Source organism: Ornithodoros turicata, chromosome 5 (genome assembly GCF_037126465.1).
Source record: "Ornithodoros turicata isolate Travis chromosome 5, ASM3712646v1, whole genome shotgun sequence".
Classification (NCBI taxonomy): Eukaryota; Metazoa; Arthropoda; class Arachnida; order Ixodida; family Argasidae; genus Ornithodoros; species Ornithodoros turicata.
This window is the reverse complement of record NC_088205.1, coordinates 56559000-56586932: the sequence shown is the minus strand read 5'-3', so window position 1 is coordinate 56586932 and position 27933 is coordinate 56559000. Positions and strand designations below refer to the sequence as shown.

Here is a 27933-nt window from a genome sequence, read left to right as displayed (position 1 = left end):
GGGATGATGCTTACGTCAGCACCAGTGTCCACAAGGAACCTCGTACCATAGCACTTATCAGCAACGAAGAAGAGACGGCTTCCACATTCCCCGGCAGCACCAGCCGTCGTTAGTGGCTGGGAGTGGCATTTCCCGATCTTGCACAGGGTGGGCGGCAGCATTGGGCGGCGTCACCAAACGTGCGGTGGTACCAGCACATGATACTGTTGGCGGCCGGCGAAGTTGAGCGAGTGCGACGGGACTGCGATGGTATAGCCATGGACCGGCAATCCAGAAGATGTGGGTTCGAGTCCTACAGCCTTGCTAACCTTTTCAGTGACTTCCGTCTTTCACCGCGATGGTGTTCGACCGCGTTGGCGTGTCGTACGGCCGAATCCTTGCATACTGGCGACCATGTTTGTCAAGTGTGCCACAGTGCTCTGTAGTTGCTCGACGTTGGTCGTAAGTGCTGCGATGGAATCGGACACTGGCACAACCTGTTGAAGAGGTGGCGTGTGTGACGCACCGGAGGTTGGGCTCGACGCTGCGGCTGCGTCGACCGACGCGATCGGAGACGTTGACTGAACCGAAAGTTCCAAGATGCGGTCAGCGAGACGTGCCTGGTCAACGATGCTGATATCGCCTGCTGCTGTAAGCACCATGCGCACTTGCGATGGCAGGCGCTGCAAAAACAACTCCCGCAGAATGGTGTTGTCCAGTGTGTTGGAGACAAGAAGTTGCTGCATGTGTCGCAAAAGTTGCGACGGCTTCCTGTCACCTAGTTCCTCCGCGATGAGGAGCTGTTGAAGACGTCGCTGCTGTGACGCTGCTGTCCGTCGAATCAACTCCTCTTTCACTTTGTCGTACGGGTTGTGCGGAGGAGGTGACACGATAATGTCGCGCACTTCTGCAGCAATCTCCGGTGGCAGAGCACTAATTACATGTCCGTATTTGGTGATCTGCAGGCAAATTCCACGTGCACGGAATTGTGCCTCGTCTTGGCAAAACCAAAGTTCAGGATCAGACGGCCAATACTGGGGAAGTTTCAAACTCACGGCTTGAATATGATGTTCGTGAGCTGGAGCTTGGGCTGGAGTCTGGGCTGCTGTACCATCGGCGGGTTCGGTGTCACCAGGCATGGCGATGTGTGAGTAGTAAGTAGAAATCGGAAGAAGCCAGGCTAAGTGGAGCGCAATCCAGAATCACAGGGCGGACGATGATGAGCAGAGAAGCGTGTAGAGAAGGTGTACAAAAGTTCCAAGTCTGGAGTCACCGATTTGTTGCGAAGTGTAGAGGTTCAGCAGTTGTATGATAGAGAATTTGGAGTCGGAGAAGAAAGACAACTTCTTTACATTATGAGCCGTGTTTATTTTAGCGTCGGCTTCCTTCGGAACCACAGTACAGACTGCCGCCCTCGGGACGCGCAAACCGGGTGTCAGGTTACACGGCGTCCGAGAGCCAGACCACGCATGCCATGCGACCACGCGAGTTCGAAGAAATTTACAGCGTCGCGGGTTCACGTGATCGGTCTTGCACGGCGTGTGTCTGTGAAGATGTGGAGGCCGCGAAGGAAGTCGGTTTTCGGGAAATAATACAGAGAGCCTGTCGGCTGCTACAGTTGTTTCGATTTCTTTACATATGTTCGAAGTTTTCACTGCTGATTTCGAAGATTTTTGGTGCATAGTTGCATGCATATTTCGGGATTTTTAGTGATGGCCAATCCGGTCAGTGCTTGAATATAAGATTGAAATACGTATAATGTCCATTGAATGAGGCCCCTTATCAAGTCGTCGGCAAGCTGCGCCTGAGTATAGTGTAGCAGTTAGTGCGCTCCGACCGGCAATCGAGAGGTGCGCGGTTCGATTCTCGCCGCTGTCTGGCCTTTTCGACGTCTTGGCACCTTGAAGCTTGCGTTGTGTTCATCTGGTTATGTGTTCCACCTTCAGAACAGTTACTCTCCATCACGTGGCGGCGGCGGCGGCGGTAATGATGTGAACATCTTGCCGCTCTATGAACAGAACGTCACGACGTAGCACGCTCTGCACCAACCATTGTGTCCAATGGTTCAGTTATCGCTTTTCATTTGAGGATATGGAGACGCGTACCACTTTTTGTGAAAACTTTCGCATACTTTCGCATAGTCACAAAAAGGCGCACGCCACCTTTTTTTCAATAAACTACACTCTTAAAAATGAACTCCACCGCATAGCAGGCTCCTAGCCAACTATCACCTCGAATGATATCGTCCTCTCCCCTGATTTGCTGAAAACGGGAGGCGTACGCCATTTTTGTGACAATTATGAACTGCATCAATGCCAAAAAAGGCGTAGGCCTCCCGTTTTCAACAAATCAGGGGAAAGAACGATGCCATTCAAGATTATGGTTGGCTAGGAGCGTGCTATGGGGTGAAGTTCATTTTTAAGAGTGTAGGAAACAGAACTACGACATCCTGAATAACGGTTGGTTATGACCACGCTGGGCGGTGAAGCTCTGTTAAGGCCGTTTTACTTACGGACTCGAAAAGTGCCCTCTGTTCCGTGATGAACCACATGTGTGATAGCATCCTAGCTGGCTGTATAAAGAGGTCGTGTGCCCAACATAAGCTAATCGGAGGTTATCTTGCTCTCCAATGGATCCCGTCTCATGTCGGCATCAGAGGAAACGAACGAGCGGACTAGCTAGCATCCTCAGCACACCTTAGCTGCAGCCCATCCTTACCAGTTCCGGCCGACACCGAGAGGCATATGCCCGTTACGCAGCTAGTTGAAGTGCGTCATCCTGGCATACAGGACATCACGCCAAATCACCGACCTAGGCTGGGTGCATTAGAAAATGGTAACACGTTGAGGTGTGGACTCCGTATTGTGCACGTCATACATGAAATGTGGGTGTCTTCCTGCAAACTGGCTACGGTCGTACAACATCCCAGTTGTACGACCGTAGCCGGAAGACACCCACCAAGGCACCAAGCCCATCAGAAGAATCGCATTTGGTTCCAGAATTCATCAACCTTGCCTGTATAATCGAGGTTTGAGTGAAGTATCTTGGCATGTCACGCATTCCTACTCTCTAACAAGAAGGAAAAAGAAGCGAAAGTAAATTGGAGAGCAATTACGACTTCTAGACCCCTAGATTGCAATTACTCCCAAAAGGACTAACATTACTGCGATTTTTATTTTTTTATATTTTTTTAATGTGCAGCCTCAGGCATCGTTTAGTTTTTCGGAAAATGCCTTCACGAATGTGTCCATACGATATGAGGAGACACTGTTGAATGGGCGTATGCAAAATAAAATGAAATAAAAGCGGCTAAAGAAATTGTGAAGAATAAGGAAGCCACGGTTCCATTCCAACATTGCTTCCTTGTTGTCGGAAGCTATACATGCATGAACCCGAAACCCTGCACGCCTTCCGTGCTCAGGTCGGCTCGCAGATATACTCCTGGAGCTGCGTGGCAAGATCGATGGCGTTGGTATTGATTTTCTTTCCTTACTGCGAGAGTCCGATCCTCGGATGCAGTCTTCGTTTCGAGCTGTTATGAATTCTCGAGAGGCCAAACGTCTGCTCTTGTATGCGTTGGACGAAAGAGGGCGTGCCCTATAAAAGGCTGATATAAAATGTTTGTTTTCTTTTTGTGCTTGTTTTTCGTACAATCCTTCTTCTGTATCTCCAACTCACCCAAAGTGAGGAGACGTACTTAGCAAAAATGCGTAAGCGAAGTAGATTTTTTACACCACAAATGGCGGTATACTCTCCTAAACCGGAACTTATTACCTGCATGACACGCTCCTAGCTAACCAATGAAGCTACGTTAATTGTCACAACCATGACCTACTACTATACTACAGACCTGGACATCTGCAATGCTACCAGCACCGGGGTAGTAGTTCTGGCAATCGCCGCTTGTCTATGGGATTTGGCGCTAGCTCGCACTATTCGTTACCACGTGACTTGTCGAAACCGCGGCGATGTATGGTAGGCTGTGTTGACAACGACGAAGCAGTATAAGAGAGATAATAGCGCGTGCTTAGCAACAGCCTGTGTATCCCTGCGTAGCAGACTAAAGGTGGTGGCAAGGGTGATTCCCTCTCCCCAATAATGCTATGTGGCGCTCACAGCGGTCACTAACGTAACTAACCCGTGACCCGTCTCTCCCATAGGGGATCGCCAGCTGTCCAGGTCTCTAGTATAGAGTAGGTCGTGGTCACAACAAGGCTTGCGCCTTGCGCTTTCAAAAAATCGGGTGCGATAAGCCTGACCAATGGCTGGTCTCCCTTCAGTGTGTTATTTATTTATTTATTTTCTAGTACCCACCAACAGAGACTGTGGTCAACACCACCTAGATAGAGAAAGCCTGCTTACTCGTCGACGTGACGTAACAACTAAGAGTCAGCCAATCGGGATCGTGTTTTCGGCGGCGGTAGCCTATCACGAACGTGCTTTCAGCGGTCGTAGCCATGGAGGAGAAACACCGTCGTCTGCGAGTAATGATTGAACGTCCCGCGTACCAAATGGAAATCTTTAAAATAAAACGCAAAACAGTCCCATATCTTTCTCAAGACTGATTTTCTGGAAAGCGTGTTGCACTTTTTGTCTACCAGTTCAGGTCTGCAGGTTCCAACTTAGCTGCAATCATATATGCGAGTTCTTGAATTCGCAAAACGGCGACACGCAGTAGCAGACAAATTCTGACTTTATATGTCCACGTAGCCAAGGAGAGAGAGGAGGCAATAAGCACGCCGTCTGTACCTAGGTGGCGTTGGTGTGGTAAAGTTGTCTTTTAAGAGTAACGGTCGAAAATGTGTTGTCGCTTCCCAATTATATTTGTAGTACCGATGTTGCGTACGAAAATTTTGTACAGGTGTGTAGCAGGTAACCGTTGCATTAGCTTCTCATGACTTCATGAGCACATCCCCTGAGTGATAGCCTCATACTGTGCTAATACGATTAACGACATCTGCACAAGGATCACCAAAGCGCTACAATGAATTACTCGCCTCAGGCCACAGTGTCTGGTTCCAGTGGGTGACAGGCCATATTCACCTGCACGGGAACACATATGCTGACGACGCTGCGCACCGCGCTCATGCTGAAGGTCAGGTAATTGCATCAGTGCCGATGTCGTCGTCCGCCAGCAGAATTCAGGTACGGTGGCTTACGTTACGTGTGGTGTGTTTGCGCCCGCAACACACTACACTTCATAGAGAATGCTGTGCCTGAAAACACATACCTGCACTCCATCGCCCCGAAGATGGAATACACGATCACTTCTGCGGCTCACCCGAAGGGAAGAAACTATCGTACACCGTTTACGGTTAAACGTAGCCCGAACACCGTCACTGCTATTCAAGATGGGCCAACTGAACCAGACACAGCGCATCTACTATATTGCACTGCAGACGTTACGACACTGCCCGCGACACCCTCAAAGGACGCCTGACTGCTCTGGGACACACACACATAGACCTTTCTGTACTACTTGGCCCTGTGCGACACTCCCGTCAGTGGTGCGTCACTCGAGCTTTGCTCGACTTCCTCCAGACGACAGACCTCATGAACAAATTATGAGCTGACCTTTCATGTCATCTACACTTCACCCCACCCTCGTCATCTTATATTTGGTTTTGCTTCATCATATTTTTGTTTTATGAATAGCAAGCCGACCTTCGGTCTGGCTGACCTTTCCGAAATAAACGTACAATACTGCAGTATTGTACCGCAATGGCTAATAATGCCCCTGCAGCGTTTCATCTTGAGTGTAATGAATAGGTTGGTTAGGGTTTGGCTTGAGTTTTGAGTGAGGGTTTGGCTCCCTCACTTCCGCGCTAGAAGGGTTTCCGTCTTAATATGAGTGTCACATGGTGAAATGTTATTTTGTTTTTGTGTGTGCAGAGGCGGACGTGTGGCCCCGGGCGGATCGGTTGCCCGACTGGAGTCCGGAACGCGAGCGAAGTGCTGCGGCGGCGGCGGCGAGACAGGTGTCCTGGTTCGGGCAAGGTAGGTTACCGACTTTCTATACTACTAATATTCCATTATGCATATCGTCACTACATGCATTTATTGTTGTTGGTGTTGTTCATATAGCGTGCTACATATAACTTTAAATAAGAAAACACCGTTCTCCAAATACCATAGTGCAAAATCCGGAGCCTGGGCACAAACAGAAGGACGACAGTATAACACATTGTCCTCTTCTGTTGGTGCGCAGACTCAGTATTTCGCGCTATGGAGTTTCTCCACCAGCTAGCCTCCAACTACGCCATACTGTCCAATCTGGATATTGTTTACTTATCACTCAAGCTCATTAGCGTAATTTGCGTCAAATATAAAATATATACAATCAACAAGAAAACGACGTTGTATTGTCTTCGCTTTTTTTCTTCTTTCTTTTCTTCCACGCATCTCTGGCTTCTCTGAGAATGGAGCCTCCTACCAGCTTGAATTTATGCCATATTACCGGGCAGACTACATTTTCTCCACATACAAAGAGAGCAGAAACATGATACGTTGTTACCACTCTCGACCGGATATTTTATTTTTTCTGTGTTTTTCTCTCTCTCTCTCTCTTTTTAATCAACCAACCCGATCCATGGGACATACTATAGGATGCCGCGTACAACGCGTACGCTAAGGATTTCCAGGGGCGAACCTATAGAGGGGCGATTCCTGATGTCCTGACTCAGTTGGTGTCTTCACATACTGGTTAATTGACCCTAGATCCCCTATCTAGCATGCTGTCCATGGCTGGACACCCTCCTCAGAAACATCCTGGGTCCGCCCCTGAGCATTTCTAAAAGAAAATAGTGCCATCGACCTGACCTATTCTCTATCTCGGGTCTTACAAATCGTCTAAAATATATTTTAAAGTCCGTTGTCCTTGGGCTACTCCACATATTCCATCTTACGGACAATTGCACATTTTCCCTTGCCATTATTACTATGCTATACACTGCTCTACTACATACGTTACCTTCGCGCTGTTTGTCACGCAGCCATTTTTTTTTACATAAATATTCGTACCTACAATAAAATCAACTTATATAAGCACCTAAACTTATTCTATCGAAACCTTTTCGCTACTTTGTATTAGCGCCGCGAAACAACAGTGGCTATATGAGCGGCGTACACACGTGGATAGATGGTGAGGACTGCAGGAAGCAGTGCAGGGGGACATGTGGGTTATTTTGTGTCCCGGGCCGCATTCTGGGGGAACTGTGCCGACATCTGTCTGGGTAGTCTGCCGGAAGACCCACGGGAAACGTCAGACAGCAGCAGAATTCGAACCCTTGTGAAGCCACGATCGCTATATCGTATTATTTTAAATTGAATCCATAATATTGTGATGCTAAGCATTATGAGGGAGACGTCCGCCCTAAATGATGTTATGTCATAGGTGTCCGTATAACGTTACACGTCGCTTGCAATTTCGAAGGTTTAGTAGGCAACTACAAACACACATGCCTTTACGTATGACATTATAAGTTAGCATAATCCATCCGCCTATTTGCACGTCTGGTATACTGTAGGCTTTTTAGCGTCATTTAGCGTCACTCATTTGAGCGTCACTGATCTGTGAGTCAGTCTCTTAAACGGGCCGTAGAGGTACATGTATATAACTTCACGTACTCGCGTGCGAGTCACCACACGCAACTGGTGCGGTTTGAAAAAGAATATGGCCCAAGTGGATCCGGCTAACTCTAGCACGCTTAGGGTTTTGCTGCCATATCTGTAGAGAGTCCTGAAGAAAGAAATCATAGAGCGAAACACAACTTCGCTGATAAACGACCGACCTGTCGCCGAGTGCTTTTTGTCTTGGTGTCAAGGGCCACGTTCGAATATTTGTGCGCCACAGCTGCCATCCTTCTGTACACCATAAGTGCGCCTTCACCGATGAGCATTCGAACGCGCACACTTACAAGAATTACGCTAACCCTAGAAACCCTATACTAGACGGTGCGTGGATATTACTATGATCCTTGATGTGAACGGCGCGCTCGGTCCTGCGCGGTCGCGATCGAGACGCTCGCCCGGTGAACTTTTGCGGTGCGCTCGCACCTTCTGTGGTGCAACCGAACCGTTTCCTTTGTTTTTTGGGGGCGACTTGCGCGAACAGTAAGGTGCCGATGAAAAAGGTGGTAGCCTGGTACCTACACGTTGACCAGTCGATCTCAAACGACTCCTACGTATCAGGCACTACCCTGTAGCAACAAGTGACGGTGATGCTCGGCCGATTTCGGTGATGTTCCGAGTGAGAATCCCTGGCTGATGATACGCTGCTGAATCCTGAGATCACACACCTGTCTTGGTCACGACACCAGCTAAGCGCTGAATAATGATGGTAACTTATTGTGCATAGTATCGCCCCCTGGCGATGAAACATCCCATTTATTCACCAACATGAACCTGTTATTTGTACCTCCTACATATTGCTTTTTCTTCTAATGATGAGTGTGTGTGGGGGGGAGGGGGATATGTTTATTATATAAAAAATTATATTAAAAAGATAGGAGGGAAATGTTAGCCACCGCTACGGCGGGCTGTGGCTTAGATGAAGCGCTGATAGCTTATACGCGCCGTGCATCTGTGCGTCTACGTATACCTCCGCCGAAAAACCCGTTCTGCTCTTCTTCTTTCATCCTTTTTTTTTTTTTTTTTTCTTAGCCCATATAAGGCTGAGCGTCGAAGGAATGACGCCTTTGGATTGTGGTGCTGGAGAAAAGAATGAACAAGTTCTTCAGCAGACCACTGTTGCGCAGATGGGCAGGACATGCTGTGGTCCACGATGACACGAAGGGACCTGCCCGACTAAACATGCATGCATTGCCTGAATGGCTAGGTGCGATTTTCGTAGGTGGACAATGACATATTCTAAACGCTGGTGGCCTAAGGGCGCCTCATCATCAATCATCACTACAGAAAGCAGCAGAAAAGTTGGTCTCTACCAACTGCAGTTCAAAAACAGAGCTTAATCAGAGTGATGCATACTCAGCGCTTGTATTGCGTCTTTCGTCGCACTTTCGTCTCTGTCGTGTTTCGCGCTGTGCCGTCTGACTTAATCACATAAGACGTCCAAAACCACCCACGATACAGAATGCGATCAACACGTCAGCGGCAAGCCCGAGAGGGTATAAGAAGCATCTGCTTGTTATTGCTAGCCAAGGTCGTGCTGAAGACTGGGAGGTGATGTGTTCGAATCATACCACCGGCTGTGCTGTCTGAGGTTTTCTGTGGGTCTTGCGGCATACTTCCCAGACAAATGTCGGCACAGTTCCCCCTGAAGCCGGTCCAGAATGCATACTAACCCCCACGTCCCTCACTCCTTTCTGCTATCCTCTCTCCATCTGCCCACGTCTGTACGCCACTCATGGCCACAGTTGCTTCGCTTGTTAACTTCCTTGTTAGGCACCTTGTACGTCTTACCTTTTTCTGACAAATAAATTTGACTGTCATTTGAGCAGCATTACGTGAAGAACCTCTACCAGGTGTTCCATTTTCCGCAACTTATGCCTGTAGGTTTTCCGGTTTTCCGAGTTTATTTTTCGGCATATTCGGAAAGAATGATCTGTGGAGTGTATTGTTTTCCAAGAATTCGGAGCTCTTCGCCGTTTATTTTTTGCAAGTCAGTTAATATCGATGTTGAACATAAAAGTATGATGCAAGCGAGCTGGTGATAATCTGGAGATGATGACACTCCTTGAGATTGAGGGAAGACAGCGACGACCAAGAAGCAACAAGACAAGTCTACTCGGAGACTTGTCGTGTTGCTTCTTGTTCGTCGTTGTCTTACCTCGATCTCAAGGAATGTCATCATCTTTTTAATATCCATCATTGGGAGGAAAAGCGGCAACTGTGAAATGACGGACTCGCAAAAAGAATGAGAAGCTGCCTTGAAAAACGCTGTGCGGCAGAACTTGCATGCAGCCAGCACTGGGAAATGGCTCAAATGGCTTCAAAATTCCCTCATATCGAGTAGCGTCACTAGATAGGATTCAGTCAATAGGTCGTCAATTATTCTGACGTCGAGGTGTTGGTTGGTTGGTTTTAAGAAAAAATAAAATGGAGATTTTGGCTTCACCAGTGTGAGGCCCGCAACTCCACATCTCTTTCGCCAGTTACTTTGGTGGAAAACTCCTGTAGTGATGATGCCAATGAAGAGGAGGAGGAGGATGGTGATGATGATGATGATGATTAGTGTCTCTATGCAAGGATGGAGTCATTCCGCGTTACACAGACGCTTCAGATATTTTTAAGTAAAAAATAGTTTCACAGTGGAATCCGGTACAGGAGAGCAGCCCTTCCTTGCAGCGGAAGCTGCTAACCCGCCATACGAGGCAGTCTCGACACAAAACGAAACGAACCCCCCCGTCAAACAGTCATCAGGACATGGCTTTCCTGGCTGAGCTCTCGGTTAGCTGAATTTTTCGGACAAATCCGAGTAACTTTAAATTTCACCGGCGTATGTTTTTTGTAGTCACTCGGATACATATTGAAAAGCCGGAACCCTGCTCATAGGACTATTATACAACAACAGATGCATGATGATGAAGATGACTGGAGGTGTTACCAGCTCGCGTGGCCATGTCACGGCGAGACTGGGAGGTACCCGGGTTCGAATCCCGGTGCCGGCTGTGCTGTATGGGGTTTTTCCTGGGTTTTCCTCAGACGCTCTCAGACATGTGTCGGCACAGTTCCCTTAAAAGTCGGGCCAGGACGCACATTCCCCCAGAGCGTCACTCGTGATGCTGCCCATCTCTGTGAGGCAGACAACGGCGAAATCTTTCAGCACTACCACCACAGGAGGTGTTCCCTGGACAATATAGGGACTTCATCTCTGCATCGATTCTCAAGAAAACGAAGGCACGTTGAGAATAATTGTGTTTTCAGCGGCTGTATCAAACAGAAGGCATAGCGGCCGCGCGTAACATCGCTGCGGGACCACAAGTGTCACGGCACTGGTACATACGACCTAACTTGATGTAAGCACCGTCTAAGGCATAACACTATACTGTTAGAAGATACAACATTACGCCCGACATTAACGTTCACCGCTGCCAAATTAGAACTTGTGCATACGCCCACATTACAGGCTGGAACAGCAATGTCCTCTGCTGCGTACATGACATCGGATGAACGGGACACTGATCCGCAAGTTCCCCGGAATAATCAGGTTGGCGCCTGGACGGTAGCACACCAATACTCTCCTTGCGACAGGGGGAAATGGACGCCATTTTTACCCATTACTGACCAATTAGCGCGAGTGAGATAACGTCGGAGTTGTTCGTTAATGGCAGTCCCAACTATTTGTGTGCCCACTGCCTGGCTTGGCAAGAAAATTATGACACTTTGTGCCTGTTAGTTCAGATGGCAGGAGTCGGTAATTGCCCGGAGCGCGAGAGATGTACTGGAGCAGTAATGTGATAAGGAAAAGCTAGTAAGGCAAAGGTGGGCAGTTCTGCTGGCACTTAGACGGAGGAATGAACAGCTTGGCTGAGAGAGAGAATATCTGAGACGGTGCGGAAGCACAGCTATGTTTTACAAGTGCTATTTGGAGGTGCGCTTGCCTTTTGTGGGAGTGGCTATAGGAACGGTATGTGGCACAACTGGAATGAAACCAAATTATAATTCCACGCGTAATCAGATACATAGTTGTTCTAATTGTTTGGGCGCGACGCCAACACGACTTTCGGTCTAAATCTGCAGGTGCCACTCAGAATAGTCTAATGACCACGTGAATTGACGCTAATGCTCCCTGAGTACTGGCCTCCACGAATATGAGCGATGCGTTGGACGCATTGGTGTGCACACGTGTTCGTATACGACAGCTAGGCGTGTGACACATTGGAACATGGCTTTTCGTTGCTGGTCTAAACAAGCGATGAATATTCGAGGGTGACGACTGTAAAGTATCGGATTGTCAACCTGTATGCCCCTGCGCGGGCTACTCACACCAACAGTTTTTTTTCTTCGCTCGACGCGACCTTATTGTCCACAAGAAACGTCATTCTTGCGGGCGACTTTAATTGTGTTATCGACTCGCAGGTAGATGTCATAGGCCAAGGTCAGAGGCGCCCTGTATGGAATGCTCGGGAATTAGTTCGGCTTGAGGAAACAGTTTCAACTTGTTGACACCTGGAGAGTGGTTCATGGGCCACAACTTGTCAGCGCCACTTGGGGGCGTGGCATGTCTGGCTCGCGCTTAGACCGCATATATATCCCCGATAGTTTACGCGACAAGATAATATCTTGTGACCATCATAGCATTCCTTCGACTGCTAGATACAAGTTTGACCACTCGGCAGTCCTCCTGGCCATCCGCCTGCTTTGCATTGTCCTTTTTGGCGTTTAGATAGAACACTGCTGTCTGATAGTGATGCAGTGAGTGCGACCCGCACATTGCTGTCTGTTCCTGTCTCACCCCTTTTGCGTCACTGGCAAAGACGTAAACGCGATCTGCGTGCCCTTTTTACTGAGTGGGGAAAGTGCCGTTCAAGAGAGCGAACGCGGGAGTTTAACCGTGTGTGCGACAAAATACGGGTCGTTCGGAGGGGTGTTCCTCTCACCATGCAGTCTCAGGATTATCTCGACGGCCTGATTGCTAAAGCGATCTTCTGTTGAGATCCACCTCGACTGCTGCTCAGATGGAACGGGTACGCAGCCGCTCAGTGTCAGGTGTTCATATGTACCGCTTCCTGCAGAAACGGAAAATGCATAAGACGAGCATTCTTACATCCTGCCTGTTACCGAGCGGTTCTGTGACCACTGATCCTTCAACGGTCTTCCAGACATTTAACGAGTTCTACTCACGTGACCTTTCTGCAGGCTGTCCGCAATTCAATAGTGACGATCCCTTTTTTGACATCCTTCCTCGGTTAGACAGCGTGGACCAAGAGATTCTTCGCGCTCCTCTATCAGCACAGGAACTTGACAAAGCTCTAATCCATATGCGTCGCGGTACAGCCCCAGGTCCTGACGGTTTGCCAGTCGAGTTTTATCGAACCTTCTGGAGAGATTTGCGACCTTTTCTCTATGAGTTATTCTCATCCATGATGACTAGTACGAGAATTCCGACGTTCTTCACGTTCGATCGTATTATCCTTGTTCCCAAGAAAGGCGTTGATCTGTCGAACCCGGGCTCGTGGCGTCCAATCACCTTGCTGAACACTGACTACAAGCTCTTCATGTCGGTGTTGAGCCGGCGCCTTTGTACCGTTTCCACGAGCATTATTCATGAAGCTCAAGGCTGTGCAGTCCCAGGCCGGGGAATGTATCCAGCCTTGTCAGGCATTCGCGATTTGCTGGAGTATACTGGTCGGAGCAACGGCAGCGGTTGTGTCCTCTCGTTAGACCAGAGTAAGCATTTCGACAGGGTCCTGCATTCGTTCTTATTTTGCGTCCTTCACAAATATGGTTTTCCCCCGTGAGTTTTGCACTGTAATACAAAATATTTATAAGTCCCACACCAGCAGCATATTCTTGAATGGACGAGAAGGCCCTCCCTTCAGAGTAGCCTGCGGCGTGCGACAAGGGTGCCCTATGTCACCCTTGCTTTTTGTTCTCACGTTGGACATTTTTGTCCAACACGTTCTCGCCCATCCATGCATTCGGGGTCTCCCGATACCGGGCGGTGGGTCCATTAAGGCGTATGCAGACGATGTCACCCTCTTTCTGCGGGATTTGGAGTCTATGCGTAACGTCTGTAACGTTTTTCTCCGGTACTCTCTCCTTTCAGGCGTTCAGCTGAACTAATCAAAGAGCAAGATTATGGTATTGGGTTCTTTCTCTGTGCCAGCCGTGGTTCCGTTCGCTCAGTGTACGGTGCTGCGGGTTCTGGGGATCCTTTTTAACAGGCCAGGGATCCAAGCTGCAAACTGGGACTCCGCTATTACCGTTGTCAATGCGAAAGTGCGATCGGCGCAATGCTTCTCTTTCAGCTTCGCTGAGAGGAGTTATTTCATTCGCTCTCTCCTTTGCGCTCGTTTATGGCACTTGGGTCAGATTTTGCCTCCTCCTTCTCGAATTGTCATTCGCTTGAATGCCATCTTGTTTTCGTTCTTTTGGTCTGGAAGGCAAGCAGTGGTTAACCGCCCAACGTTGATGCTTTCAGTTTCTTTGGGCGGCTGGAGCATACCAAACATCTCGGTTGTCTGTCAATGTCTGGCTCTTAAGGTTCTGTTAAGGGTACTTCGTGATGTCACGTGTGCAGCACACCCACTGGCATTGTACTTTTGTCCTGAACAGACGCGCTTTCTGCCAGGTCTTCCTCCACTGGACAGTCAAGTAAGCGCTGAGAGAAAGCAAGAAAACAAGTGGACGTGAGTGAAAAGCGAATTAAAAGTAACTTGGAACTTAGCTTAAGTTACTTTGGCAAAATTACCTGAAAAAGAAACGAGTTCCTCTGAAAGTTACCACGACGCAAAAGTAGCGAGTTAAGTTATAGGTTACCGAAAAAATGAACTTAGTTACAGTAACGAGTTGCCTCGAACTCTAGTTGAAAGTGTGTATTTGCATGCAAATCTAGCCTCTATGAATCATGTTCCCTACTTAAGAGTTTCAAGCGAAGGTTGATGATTGGAATCAGTAACGCATGAAGAGCACCTTAAAGCTGCAACTAGTCCAGTGTATGAAAACACTCCTGAATTACGCATTCATATGCAGTTAAAAGCCACTCCATATAGGATAGGACGGTACTAAGATGGGCAAAAGCACATAATGAAAAAAGTATTGCATGAAAATTTTGCCTAACGTACAAACTCGTATTAGTGGGACATACAAACATACCAGCCACATGTCTCTTTGGTGCGTTCCAGCATGTTTACTTTACTTAGAGAAAATAAATAATTTTTCAACCTCGAATGTCTACTCTTTATTCTCCCTGCTTAAGTTTGCGACAACATATGTTTTGATGCAGCCCAAATGAAAACAATGTGATCCGACTGATCAAAGAAGTTTCCCAGTGCTACAGCAGTATCGGACTGTACCACCTTGCCAAGGATTATACAGAGAAGGTGACAGCCGGGCCTCATGTGCGAAAGAAATTCTCAAGGTTGATCATATTCAACAACCAGTAATGCACTCTGCCCACTTACCTGGTTGACTGCTTCAAACTTGCTCTTGCAACTGGACTTGTGATACCTTGATGTTGAAGCTTTCACCACAAGACCTTGCTACTTAGTCTTTTTATGACTCATTCACTCTACCTCTAGTCATTTTGAACTGTCTTTACCGCCATTTACCTCCCCAGTGCACATATTTGTAGTCGATATGTTTTTACCGTCATATAGCCTTTATATCACATACTTAATATCATATTCTAGTCCTTTGGAAGTGCTTTAGTGCCGTTCGGCATTTCGTGTCATAACTAGTCATATCTAAACTTCCTGTGCAAAGCGTAATGTCTATACTCAAGCATATTAAGGTGGTTACATAAACAAACGTGCCAAACATTGCTGAATGCCGTGAGTCAATTCTGAGAATACTGCTCCCTGGCATTCCACACCCCCGAGCAGAAAGGAAATGGGAGAAACATGAGAAGCAACACGCTGACAAGACGACAAAGGAAACGTAACAGAACAAATACAACACCACACAAAACCAGAAATAACATAATCGAAGTTCAAAGTACAAAATTGGAAAGACACGACCTCACACGAGTACAAAATAGACAGGAAATAACATGTGTGTGACGGGATTTCACACAAAAAACGTAAGGAACCCAATCACGAGGGATTTCTGCAGCGATCCGTGGCAAAATTTTAGCGAAGCAGCAAGGGAAGCGCTCACAAACAGCAAAACTTGTCACAGCTTACATGCATTCCTATGGGCTGTAGTGGCACTTTTGAGCACCGCAATATGGCGGCCGGTTGGCGTTCCCTTTCCCGCGATACCCTCACCCATCCGCTATCCAGCCTTTATACATAGAGATCAGTGGTTTAGCCTTCCTTCCTTCGTGCCAAAAGTTATCAAATTCGTGATAAAATATTGGAGTACAACTTTTCATTCGTTTTTCATTCTTTCGAACGGTTTATCGTTCTTGTTTTTGCTACCGCTCTACTGCGAGGGTACGCTGTCGGTGCGAGAGGGAAAAGCGAATGAATCCAGGGAACTCATTCCCATTTGATTTCACTGTGTGACACGAAACGAATGTCATTCAGTGCGAATACCATTCGCTGGGAATGACATTCAATTTGCCGTGTGTCAGGGGTATTACAGTCCATGCGTACGATAGCATTATGCTGAACTCATCAAGACGCATGAATACCAGGTTGTTCAATGATCACCTTCTCCATGTGAAGTTGTTGATGGGAGGGGTTTGCTTTTCGCTTGCCGGCCTTGCTAGCCACGTCTTGCTCTGCAACGCCACGACTTGCGCGAGTTGGAGATAATGACGTAGCCAAACGTGACGTAATGGAGATAATGCCGTAGCCAAAGCGATCAGAGCGAACGCTCCTCGCATGCGAAGAGTGTGACGTGATCCGTACTCCAACCCTTGCTGTGCAGTCTGCTGGTTGTTCGCACAAAGGATTTTCAAAAAACTGTTAGCGCTGTTCCCAGAAAAAGCGAGTGAGCTCACCTAGCAACCCATATAGATGGGATCTCAATTAGCGTCACATGTGAGGCAGCACGGCCAGACTTGTGCGTAACGCGTTACTAGTAATTGCGTTACTTGTAATCAATTACATTTTTGAGTAATTTTTCGAGTAATCAGTTACTTTGCTGTCAAAGTAATTTTTCCAGTAATCAATTACTTTTCTGAGTAATCGATTACTCAGTAATTGATTACTTTTCCGGCAGAGATTAGCTTATGTTTCACATGTTCTGCCCAAAGTCAAGCCCCTGGTGACATCAGCCTTTGTTGGGCTGTTCTACTATAGCAAGCTGAGGTCATTGTAATACTGCTCTGGAATTTCAGAGTCTCTCTCCCTAATCTCTTCCTACACCAGTGTGATGGTACCTGAAGCTTTGGAGGTTTAGTGAGTCATGGGGAAGTTCCAAGCAATGCTCTTCCACAATCGGGTGAACGTCTTCCCGGTCGTACAGATCTCCTTGTCCTACGTGTTTTTGTTTGTCTTGTTATTTCAGCTGTTAACGCTGTTGAACTTTTTTTTTTCTTTTTTCTGAGGCACACAAAGACGGTTAGACTTTGCGTGAATGCAGAGTAACGACAGAAGTAACGCGTTACTTTTCTACTCGTTACTCAATTACATTTGAAGTCGAGTAATTGGTAATGGTAACCAATTACTTTTTCCACAGAAGTAACGGTAACGGTAATCAGTTACTTTTTTTGAGTAACGGGCACAAGTCTGGCAGCACCTGAGGATGATGAACATGTGATGAACCCATTAACAGTTATTGAACGTAGGAGTAGCTATTAGACATTCGTACGGCGCGTGCTCCCGATCATCTCTCTGATATCATGGCCAGTTCCCGTGGCCTTGTGGTTACAGTGATGGCACTCCACGCCATGACTTGGGGTGGCCCGGGTTCGAATCCGGGCGACGGCTGTGCTGTCTGGGTGTCTTTCCTGGGTTTCTCTCAGACTAATGTCGGCACAGTTCCCTGTGAAGTCGGCCCAGAACGCACCCCCCTGCGACTGTCGTAACGTTACCCGCACAAGCATGACCGCGGCCATGGCAAGCAGTTCAATCACCACCCCCACCGCCTCTGATACCGAACTCGTCGTCTAAACTGCTACAAGCATATTACGCCTCCTTGCACTGAAGCAGCCTATATTTGTCTTGAAGACCATGTCCCTATGTTTATATCATGATCATCTAGTGTAAACAAGGCCTGCTCAATACTCAACGTGACATGTCAGCAGAAGGCGCGCCAATCACGTCCACCCTTCTGGGCACGTACACGCGCAAATAAGCCGCCATCAGTTGCACAGGCGGGAACACCCCTAACCGCAAGCTTCTTTATTTCAAACACGGTGAAACGAAGCACGGGAGAAGTAATGTGGCGGTTCCTCCTGTCACGAAAATGGCGGTTGCGCAAGGGATCATGGGAAGTTGTCTCGCCAGGTTTCTCGCATCGTTTCCAGGATTGCACTAGTCAACGACAACAACAACTTTATTTTATGATGATGAATGGGGAGTTTCATCTCCCTTTTGTTAGGCAGTTAACCAATAAAAGTCTAGCCAAAGTCAATACGTCTTTGACGTCATTTGGGATATCTGGAACTTCTGGACAACAAGTATTGAAACGGCCTGCTCTGACCGCGTCGGGACTAGCATACTACGCGTTTTTCTTTTCTCTATCTATAGTCTAATCTTATCTGCAACAAGCTTGCAGCTTTGGCTGAACAGGATGATGATGATAGTGATGACAGATAGAATTTAAAAAAATGGGTAAGTGAGTCGCGACTAAGTCGGACTGGCTACCCCAGTGCACCTACGTAGTAAGAAAGAAAGAAAAAAAAGGAAAGGAAGGGGAACGGCTGTAAGCAGAGGAGTTCCGTCGGCGCAAGAAGACGAAGAGCAGAGCGTCAAACACTGGTGTGAGTCACAAAATAGTTCCACGGTTGTCGGTAGACAATCACAAGACACAACGTACAGACACAATAGTCCCGTAGTCCTAATATATAGAAGTCGCAAGTTGCAAAACACAGATCAACTTGGTTGACTCAAGAAACTGCAGCAGAGCCTGCAATGCGACCGCTTGGTGGCGTGCTGGCCAAGGACCTCAAATTTTCGCAGCGTCCAAAGGGCGGGCATCCAGACAAGCCAAGCTCACGTCTGGGGCCCCGCGACTGTCGGCGTATTTCTAATAATCGAGGAGAATGTGTTCCGAGTTTTATATGACACCACATTGGCCGCAGTCGCGGAAAGCACACTTACCCAGTTTGTGCACCAAGCGAGCGCTATACGGGACGTTCAGTCGAAGCATATGCACAAGGGACGCAGCAGGGCGAAGGGGGACGGAGGCGCTTGGAATAGGAGCTCAGAGTCGACCCTGTATAACAACGAAAACTGTGCAGATGGAGAGGCCCAGGAAGTTGTGAACATTTATTGTCTGAGCCTGTGAAATAACACTGCTCGCGTCACTCATGGTGAAGCAAATGAGCCTCAGCTGTCCGCGACCGTGGTGAGCAGCTCGGCATGCAGCAGCATGCGCAGCCTCGTTTCCTGCGGCCACACTGACCAGGGATCCATTGAAACTGTATGTCATGCCCCGCTGAGACCGCAATCCCATGCATGTGCAGTGCATCTTGCACCACAGGTTCGAGGGATCCCGCAACAAACAGAGACCAGGGCCTCCAAACCACAGTTTGAGTCACTGTAAATGAACCAGCGAGAGCTGTTCGGCTGAGTCGCGAGGAAACTATGCTATATGCATCCCGTGCAACAACAACAACAAATAAATTAATGATAATGAATGGGGAAATTCGCCACGTAAGGTGCGGCCCAGGTGCATCCCGTGCAGCTCAGCTGCTGAAGCTGAAGTATTAATAACTTGGGGCTTTACGTCGCGAGACACCTGCGATCATTTACGAAGTCACAATCGTCGTGTCTGTGAAATATGAAGCTGAAGTGACGTGCGACAGACGTGCATGTCTTTCAACATCCAGCTCCGGAATTACAAATGCACAGGAAGAGGCAGACGGCGTGGTTGATGCATCAGTGAAAACTTGTCTGCCGAACTCTCGAGGAAATCAAGGCTAAACTGCCGAATGACAAGGGAAGAGAGATCTCTCCCGCTTGGCAAACCCGGTATCTTCACCCTCACTGCAGGAGGGTGCAAGGCCTACTTTGGCACAGTCGGGCAGAAGCGGTGCTCGTGTTTGGTAATAAGTAGGGGTGTGCGAATATTCGAGTTCTCGAATTCGAATCGAATATCAAACGCTCGAAGTATTCGATTCGCGAATCGAATATCCAATATTCGATTTTTCGAATATTCGACTATTCCACGAATATGAACGACACAACCCGAAAGTGGGCTTCACCTGATGCTTCCCTGCATAAGGTGAAGCCTGCTTTGCGAAATTGCCCTTGCTGCAGGACCAACACAGGCGGGACTGTGTTTAGTTTAAGATAACGTTATCCAAAGTTAGTTTTGTAGACATCGCCTGTGGAAGAAGTGGCGCCCCTCCCACATGCAGTTTAGCGGTGCCGACGAGGGACTTTGATTTGATGTCTGTGAGGTTGCCTTTAAAAAGTTAGGACTCTGGAATAATGACTACAGCCCACTGAACAAGAAGGGTGTCCTAAAGACGTCCTTTACGTCTAAAATTTCAGTAGTGTAACTTTCTAGGGCGAGTGCAAAGAAACTACAGGGTGTTCATGGCAAAGCTGAGGCAGGATGCCAATTCGTTTGTTTCACAAATGGCCTGTGGTTGTCTGAAACAATTACAGCCCCATTCGTATAACATGCTACTGCCTGACATAAAATTTTGAAATGAAGGTAACCACTCCAGTACTCCAGTAAGTGTGGGCTCACCTGAAAAGCAGGAAGCAGTCTCATGTAAAATTAAAGAGTAGGGGTTTTTATCAGACGAATTGCACGTCTCTCTTGTGACACTTAATGCCAGAAAAATTACACTAAATCCATGGGCTACAAAATGGAAACTTTTAGTGCGAAAGTCGCATATTGTAAATTTTGCACGAATATTCGATATTCGATTCGGTATTCGGAATTTTTTCCTCCATTCGATTCGATATTCGATTCGACTTAAAACATTCCGATTCGCACACCCCTAGTAATAAGACAACGTTGCAGCTGAACAGCATTAGTGAAAACAGAGCTGGTGCGTCGTGAGCTCGAAGTAAAGAGGATGGCGAAGGTGACGTGTAGCTAGCCACTGGACAGGGTTTCTCATGCATTTCCTTATTTATTCCATTTTTCCTTATTTCCTTATTTTCCTTATTTTTCTCATGCATTCCATTTGAAGTCATCAGCTAGGTATCGTATGTTATATTATCCGCAGACGACACCGGGATCCCATGCGACCGCATAGAGAAATCAGAAGAGGGTGCATCGAGCAGGCCTCCATTAGTGTACTGTAGACAGTGTTGGTCGTGCACAGTTCAATTAAACATTAGATGTAATGCATCTAAGTTCAAGCCCTAGCAGAGGCGACACGTTTTTTAGTCTGTTAGTCTGTCGACGGTCTTTTAGTCTGTTACCGAAATTACACGTCGTCATCTAATGACATTTCGGCGTTAACCCTCAGCTAAAGGACAACTCTCCCTCTCTACAGTGTAGTGTTATCAATATAAACGAGGCACAACATGAACGCCACCCGGATAACTTGAATCCCCATTGTAAACGCAACAAAGGATGGTGCAATTCATCAACTAAAATGCGTCCCTGGTAGCGCGCACAAAGGCTGAGGTCTCCTCCACTCCATGCATGACGGACTCGCTTGCCTGCGCCGCAAAATGCTCATATCGCAACTTCCCTATCCTAGGGTGCGGGACTGTAAACTTTGGGGTCACTACTGCTCGGTAGCGGAGAAAGCTGGCCGGTCTTTACTCTGCATTTATTTTTGTATTCGACGTATTTCATAGCTTCACGTTTGCATGCATTGGTCGTGCTGTTCAATTAGTGGAGCTTTTGTCGTTAATTTTACGCATATTTCTCCTTTGAAGAGTATTCCTAAAAAGAGCCAGCATCTACAACACAAGGAAAGGAAAAAAGTCAATGCTGGGCATCTCTGACCCTTGCTCTTCTTGTTTAAGAGTTTTGTGCTTCCTTTACTCTCGCTCTTGAAAGATTCACTTTAACGCGAAGAGCGGAAACACGCTCTGAGAGGGTGTCTAAATATAGGGACATGGCCTTATAGAACTTTTCTTGTACTTGAAATTTATTTTGCGTTTCTTAAATTTTTCTTGTTGGCCTTCTGTGACACTCATTGTCGTGACATTGGGACTTACTGATCATAAGTTCCCTTTCCTATTCCAGATTTAGAAAAAGGTTAACCACACACGTGACACCGTTGCCAAAATCTAAGCATTTGCGCGACAGTGTGATCATAAATTGAGGGCGTATCAGGGAGTGTCTTAAAGGGACCATGAAAGGATATTTGACAAGCCCACGATCATTTTTAGTTTGTTCCCCTATACTAAAGCATTCACCCTGTGAAATATGAAATTGAAAATGGTTCAAATAGCGAAGATATTCTATATTAACCACGGGCGTGAACGGCAGCTGCTACGGCCCGCCTCCGAGGCGAACTGGCCGTGACATCATACACAGAACATGTTGCGATTCGTGGACGGGCTTTTGCGAGCAAACTGCAAAATTTGCAAACAAGCTTGCATACCTCGCCATGAAATAAGTTTTAATTTTACCTGGAGACAAGATTGTATCTAACCGTTGACACAGAATCCTACGAGAAATGTAATATAGCCGTTGACTGTCAGCATGGTTACCGGAGCACGTTTTCCTCTTTGAACTTCTTCGTCAGAACATACCTCCGTCGGTGGCATTTTACGAGCTGCTAAGTACCGAACGATCTATAGGCGCAGTGTGTGTCGCATAATCTCTTCCTCCATTGTTGACAATTTGCCTTTCGCCATATTTCAAGTGGTTTCGACGGCAGATATACGATGTCGTTGTTGTCCAAACCGAAACCATGCACCCATATGGTCCCGCGGGGTGTGTCCTTCTCGTCGTTCACAGTTGGCTGACAGAATTGGATGGCGATGACGTAAGCCCGCTTCGAAGGCATATATCCAGCGGTCACGCCATGCTATTTTTGTCTGATAACTGCGCCCTCGTTGTACTGAATACGGTTAAAAGTCGATGTGTGTACGATAGTGAGGGATCATGAGAACGGTTTCCTGCAGAGCACTCGGAATTCGCGAAAATCATTTCATGGTTCATATCAGCCGCAGATTTTGAACATCACTGACCGGTAAAAAACGAAAGAAAAGGAAAGACGGAAAAGAGAGAGAAACAATAATAGAAGAGTGAAGTGACAAAGGGAGAGAGGAAGCAGAAATACAAGCAGAGAAAAATATGACACTGCTCTTTCCGCCAGGGCAGTTTTTACCCTTTTGAACAATTTTATCACGCACCTACACCAGATTGCCAATTATCACACATAAAGAAAAAGAAAGTTTCTCAGTGAGAAGAATCTTACACTGACAAAAGAGTTAGATATTCACTTCTGTTTCTTTTTGTAATGAAAGATGGTGGTAATGCGAGTCATGTTACAATTAAAATGACTTGGGACACTGACTATTGTATCCTCCACTTTTCTGCGCAAAAGCATGTCACGATGAAAGCTGCCACGATGAAAGCAGCCCTCGAGATGTCTCCCATCCAAGGACCGTTTTTTCTACCCTTAGAACAGCGGTCTCAAACACGCGGCCCACAATCAGCTATTCTGCGGCCCCAGGGCGCTTGACCAGCGAATAGAATGAAGCTGCCCTGCCTCTCAGAAAATTTAAATTTAATGCAGAATTAGGAACGAAACTAGATTTGCAGGTATATTTTTACCCTTGCCTGTGTAGTGACGCCCCTGTCCAGGCTGTAGGGGAAAGGGGGGGGGCAGGTTGAATTTTTTTCAGAAAACAGTCCTAATTCGAAATGTACCTCGAGGTGTAGGCGGTTCAGTGCACTAGCTGCACCGTTGATCCCTCTGGATACTGTGTAATACAAATGACGCGAATATTTCATGACAATATGACCAAAAACGTTTAATATGCAACAGGAGGCAGGGTGTTTCAATATGCCCCAACCTCTGGGCACGTAGCAACAGGCTACGGGTATGTTCAAACAATTGGGTATTGCATTAGGCAGCAATCACGGATTTGCCGTGCAGTCATGGCAAACGTATAATCGGTATTTGTTACTACAATCCCAATATGACCAGCCTTAGCAAACCTTGCACTGAACCCCCTCCTGGTTCGCTTCGAACTTCTCATGTCACACCAGACAGTAATATTCTATGAAGTCATCCACAACAGTATTTTGATGCCGTTTATTCCTGGGCGTCTTAGGCTTTGCTATGCTCAATGTTTGCTGTGTCTTGGTTTTCTCTGCGATGTACATACCGCCTTTACGTTTCCAAGTTGAAGCACATGTTGCAATATGCCCCATAGCGGCATGGCGCCGGAAAACGCGCCATTTTGCCGCCGAGGGAAACGCGCCAGAGTTTAGGAAGTGAAGACTGCGAAAGAACAACAACAACAAATAGATCATGACTATGGCCTGGGGTGATTGACCTCAGGAGAGCAGTACACTACCCCATTACACGCGAACCATGAAATGTGAGATATGAAAATGAAGTTATCTGCCAGTACAACACTTCGTCTACAACACTTCGCGCTACGTCACACAAAAGGAAGGTGAAGAAAGAAACACATGAAAGAAGGACCTCGAAGTGCGTCCCAACTTTCGTGCTTCTTAGGCAAGCATTCTTGAGCACACAGTCAATAAGTGTTGTTAGAAAAAATTTGCTTTTGAGGCCAGGAACCACTTTTTGTTGTCTCGGTGGCGATCCGCTCTACGCAACACCGTGACGCTGTTCTGAATGGAGCAGAAGTTGATGTTGATGTTGATGAAAAAAAAATGGAGCAGAAGTGTGGCACGATGCTGCCGTCGAAAAGTGGAGCTGCCTGTGCCAGAAGAGGACCAGAAAAGTTGACTGTTTCAGTGTAACCCGTGTTTCAATGTGCCCTCCTTTCCCCTACTACGTACATGTGAGCATTTCTCAGTGTGGCTCATGAACCTCAACAACAAGTCACGGTCGCAACAGCCTCGCCTTTGCGTGCACGTTGGTGAACTAACACTGTAACTATGATATGAGGATTAAAATTGGCTCACCTTAATCCTGTCACTAAGTTTATAAGCAGCAGCCTCTCCGAACGTCAACCGCGGCAAATTAGATAGGAACAGAGATGTGTAGAGCATGACGCTGTCTAAGGTCAGTGTGGTTCGCGACTCGATTTCAGTTTGAGGCCCCAGAAATTCCCGTTCGGCAACGAAATCAAGTTACTATAACTTTTTGATCGCTCGATATGCGAAGAATACGTTTCCGTCTTTCGCAATCCTCTTTCAGAGCGGCCTCTGCAAGGCCCCACGTGGGCGATAAAGGAATTGATTTTCCCGTCTTGCCCCACAGCTTCCACTACGTCTTTTGTCATTCCCTGTACCAATAACTGAAGCTCTTTTCTTGCACTGGTCGATATAGGTTCTGGCTCTTCTGCGAATGCAGAGAGGTGATATTCTTCCATGACGACTATACACGGATGACGTCTACACTCAATTTCAGAGCGAAACGGACTCCAGAACCAGTGTGAAGTTTCACGTGGGCTGTCGACAGTATATATATATATATATATATATATATATATGAGCGACCATGACCCATGACTATATATATATATATATATATATATATATATAGTCATGGTGAAACACTTTTCAAATATAACCTCTTTTCTAGTAGAAGGATATTCATTGAAATGCACGAGTTTGAAGTCTTCTTTACTGTTGGAAAATGTTTCTTCAGGCTCTGAGGCGCGTGACGCCACAAGTTTTATCTCTTCATAAGTTAATTCGGAAAGCGCACATTGAGGGTTGCAGTTGTGTCGTTGCCGTCAATAAACCATTCTCACGTGATCACAGAGCGTATGCGCTGGTCTCCTGGTGTGCCCGTATAGTTGAAAACAAACCCGCAGTTTTGCCTTGGTTGCTGTAAGGGAGCGATCTACGTTTTGTTAGTCAAATATTACTTGAATGGGGTCCCAGTCCCCATCAGATTTTTCACTTTACTCTGGTAAATCGAAAAGGGGCTCAAGCAGTTTGGTGGATAATCTGTTTACTCACAGCATGTGGAATTATGTCTAAACCAGAGATGGGGAAGTTACTCGACAAAAGGAACGCGTTACCAGTTAAGTTCCTGTGCAAAAAAATTTAACTAATACTAACGAATTACGGGTAATGAAAATGAACTTGAAGCTCTTAAGCTACTTTGGAAAAGTAACGAGTTACTTTCAAGTTACGTCCTACCTAATATACACTTTTTAGCTACTGACCTTTGTATAATTAATTTAGATATTGATCTCGCCATCTGCGGTATGTGCAAGACGTTTTATAATAGTTATGATATACGGAAACTATACCAATATCTAATATGACGAAAGAAGTCTACCTTTATGTGCTTCTTTAGGAAGGGATTTGATGATCTTGATCCCGTAATAAGGTTCTTGAACGAAGCACAAAGCAGGCATTGAAAGTGAAGGTTCCATGAGTTGTCCTCTACGCACATGTCGTAACCGCGCCATTATAAATATAATAATTTGTCATTATAAATACGCTTTGTCGTTATCAATACACTGCCCGTCGCTGTGATAGGCGCCACCTGAGCCTCCGCTAATGTATAAGGCCAAAACAGAATTTGTAAGGTTCACCGTGTAACAACAAGAGAGTCAGACACGCCGTGCACGTGGCTAGCGTTTCACCAGGGAGCGATGTTGGTAGACGAGAATGGAGATGTGAGCCCGCTCACCGCGGGACAATGCCCTACAAATTGAGGGCTATTATGAAAATTAAACTAAAAATTCCCATATACGAGTTACTTATCTTTACCCTGATTCAACTTTACTCTATTGTTCTTAACAGCATCAACAGCGACACGCCCAGTTCCACAACAACAATAAATGAATGAATGGTGATAACATGAGATGTCTCCCCACGGTTGTCGCTGGAACCCTCCCGGTCTTCGAAGAGGCTAATATCATAGGGTGAAATTAAAGGGGAGAACCGAGGGATGGGTGATGCGGAAAACCGAAGCGCGATAGCTATACACAAAGAAACAACACGTAGCAGCATAATTTTCTTTCCACGACTTCAAAGTTTTTTTGTTTTTTTTTGTTCAGACCTTAGTCGTAGTTCACGCAACTAATTGCACGTACATAAAGATAGCACTCAGTAATATGTAACGAGAAGCGGTTGCCCGTCCGACGTCGAGGACTGCTTCGCGTCAGATAGGCGGCCGGATGTGCCATGCACGCAGTCAAAGCCCGGCTCGTGTTTGCAGACGCGATTTTGATGCAGGCCGTGGCTGTTGACTGGCTCCCTGCAGAATGAGTAATCGGAGACCCGGGCGATAACCAGATTAGGCCTAACGCACATCTCCTTCTGTTTCTTGCTGCTGTTGCGTATGAACCACCGTTGGCCCTGTTTTGCCTCTCGTCCGACAATATCATCTGGAGATCCCTCTTCTTTTTTCTCTTTTGTTCCGAGAGGTAGTGGCGGTTTCCCCTTTTCTGGGATGTTGTTTATCCTTATTGGTGCATAATAATGGCACGTATACACCACTTTGCCTTTGGCCAAAAGGATATTTGTGCTCAGAATGCTAGATTACATAGGCTGCCAGAACAGCGCAAGGCACAAACATTTGCAATGCAGTAGCGAATGCCATAGCAAACAACTTTTCAAAAATTGAAGTAGAAGCTTCAGGTCGTGAGCCTTGTAACGTCTTACAGTTCTTTAACGCATAATATCCCGACTCTTGCTAGTGATGAAGACAGTGCCCAGCAGCTTTGCAATCCCCACTTCCAGTTCCTGTACAAAATATTGGCGAAACATGATTGGTGGAGAACGGGAAGCGTACGGCCTTTTTGTGGCAATCAACATATATCCAGATTGTCCCGAAAAAGCGTGCGTCTCCCATTTTCAACAAATCAGAAAAGAGACCAATTGAGCCTTTGTATGCAATAAGGGGATAAGTCGAAACATCTCCAACCAGAAAACTTCAAATGAATATTTAGTAAGGTAATTGCAGCTCTGTTTCCTAGAATGACGCAAATGCAAAATGTGTAACATATACAGGGTGTCCCAGAAAACGTGCCATTGAATTATAATAAAAAAACTACACCACATAGAGTCATGCGGTCAATGGCATTTGTTCTTACTGGGTTTTTGCCACCTCTTCATGTGAATGTCGTGTAACGTAAGTTTAATTATGTAAATTTTTGCGAGCTTAAGTCGGAAATTTGCCTA

General features: G+C 46.7%; 1 protein-coding gene across 1 annotated transcript in view; it reads left to right on the top strand.

Moving 5' to 3' along the window:
• The window catches only part of LOC135394483 (paired mesoderm homeobox protein 2A-like), a 101865-nt gene that overhangs the window by 18433 nt on the left and 55499 nt on the right, over positions 1-27933 (top strand). Inside the window, exon 2 of the mRNA XM_064625242.1 lies at positions 5872-5976. Coding sequence (XP_064481312.1) covers positions 5872-5976 — 105 coding nt within the window. The remainder of the gene's footprint in view (positions 1-5871; positions 5977-27933) is intronic.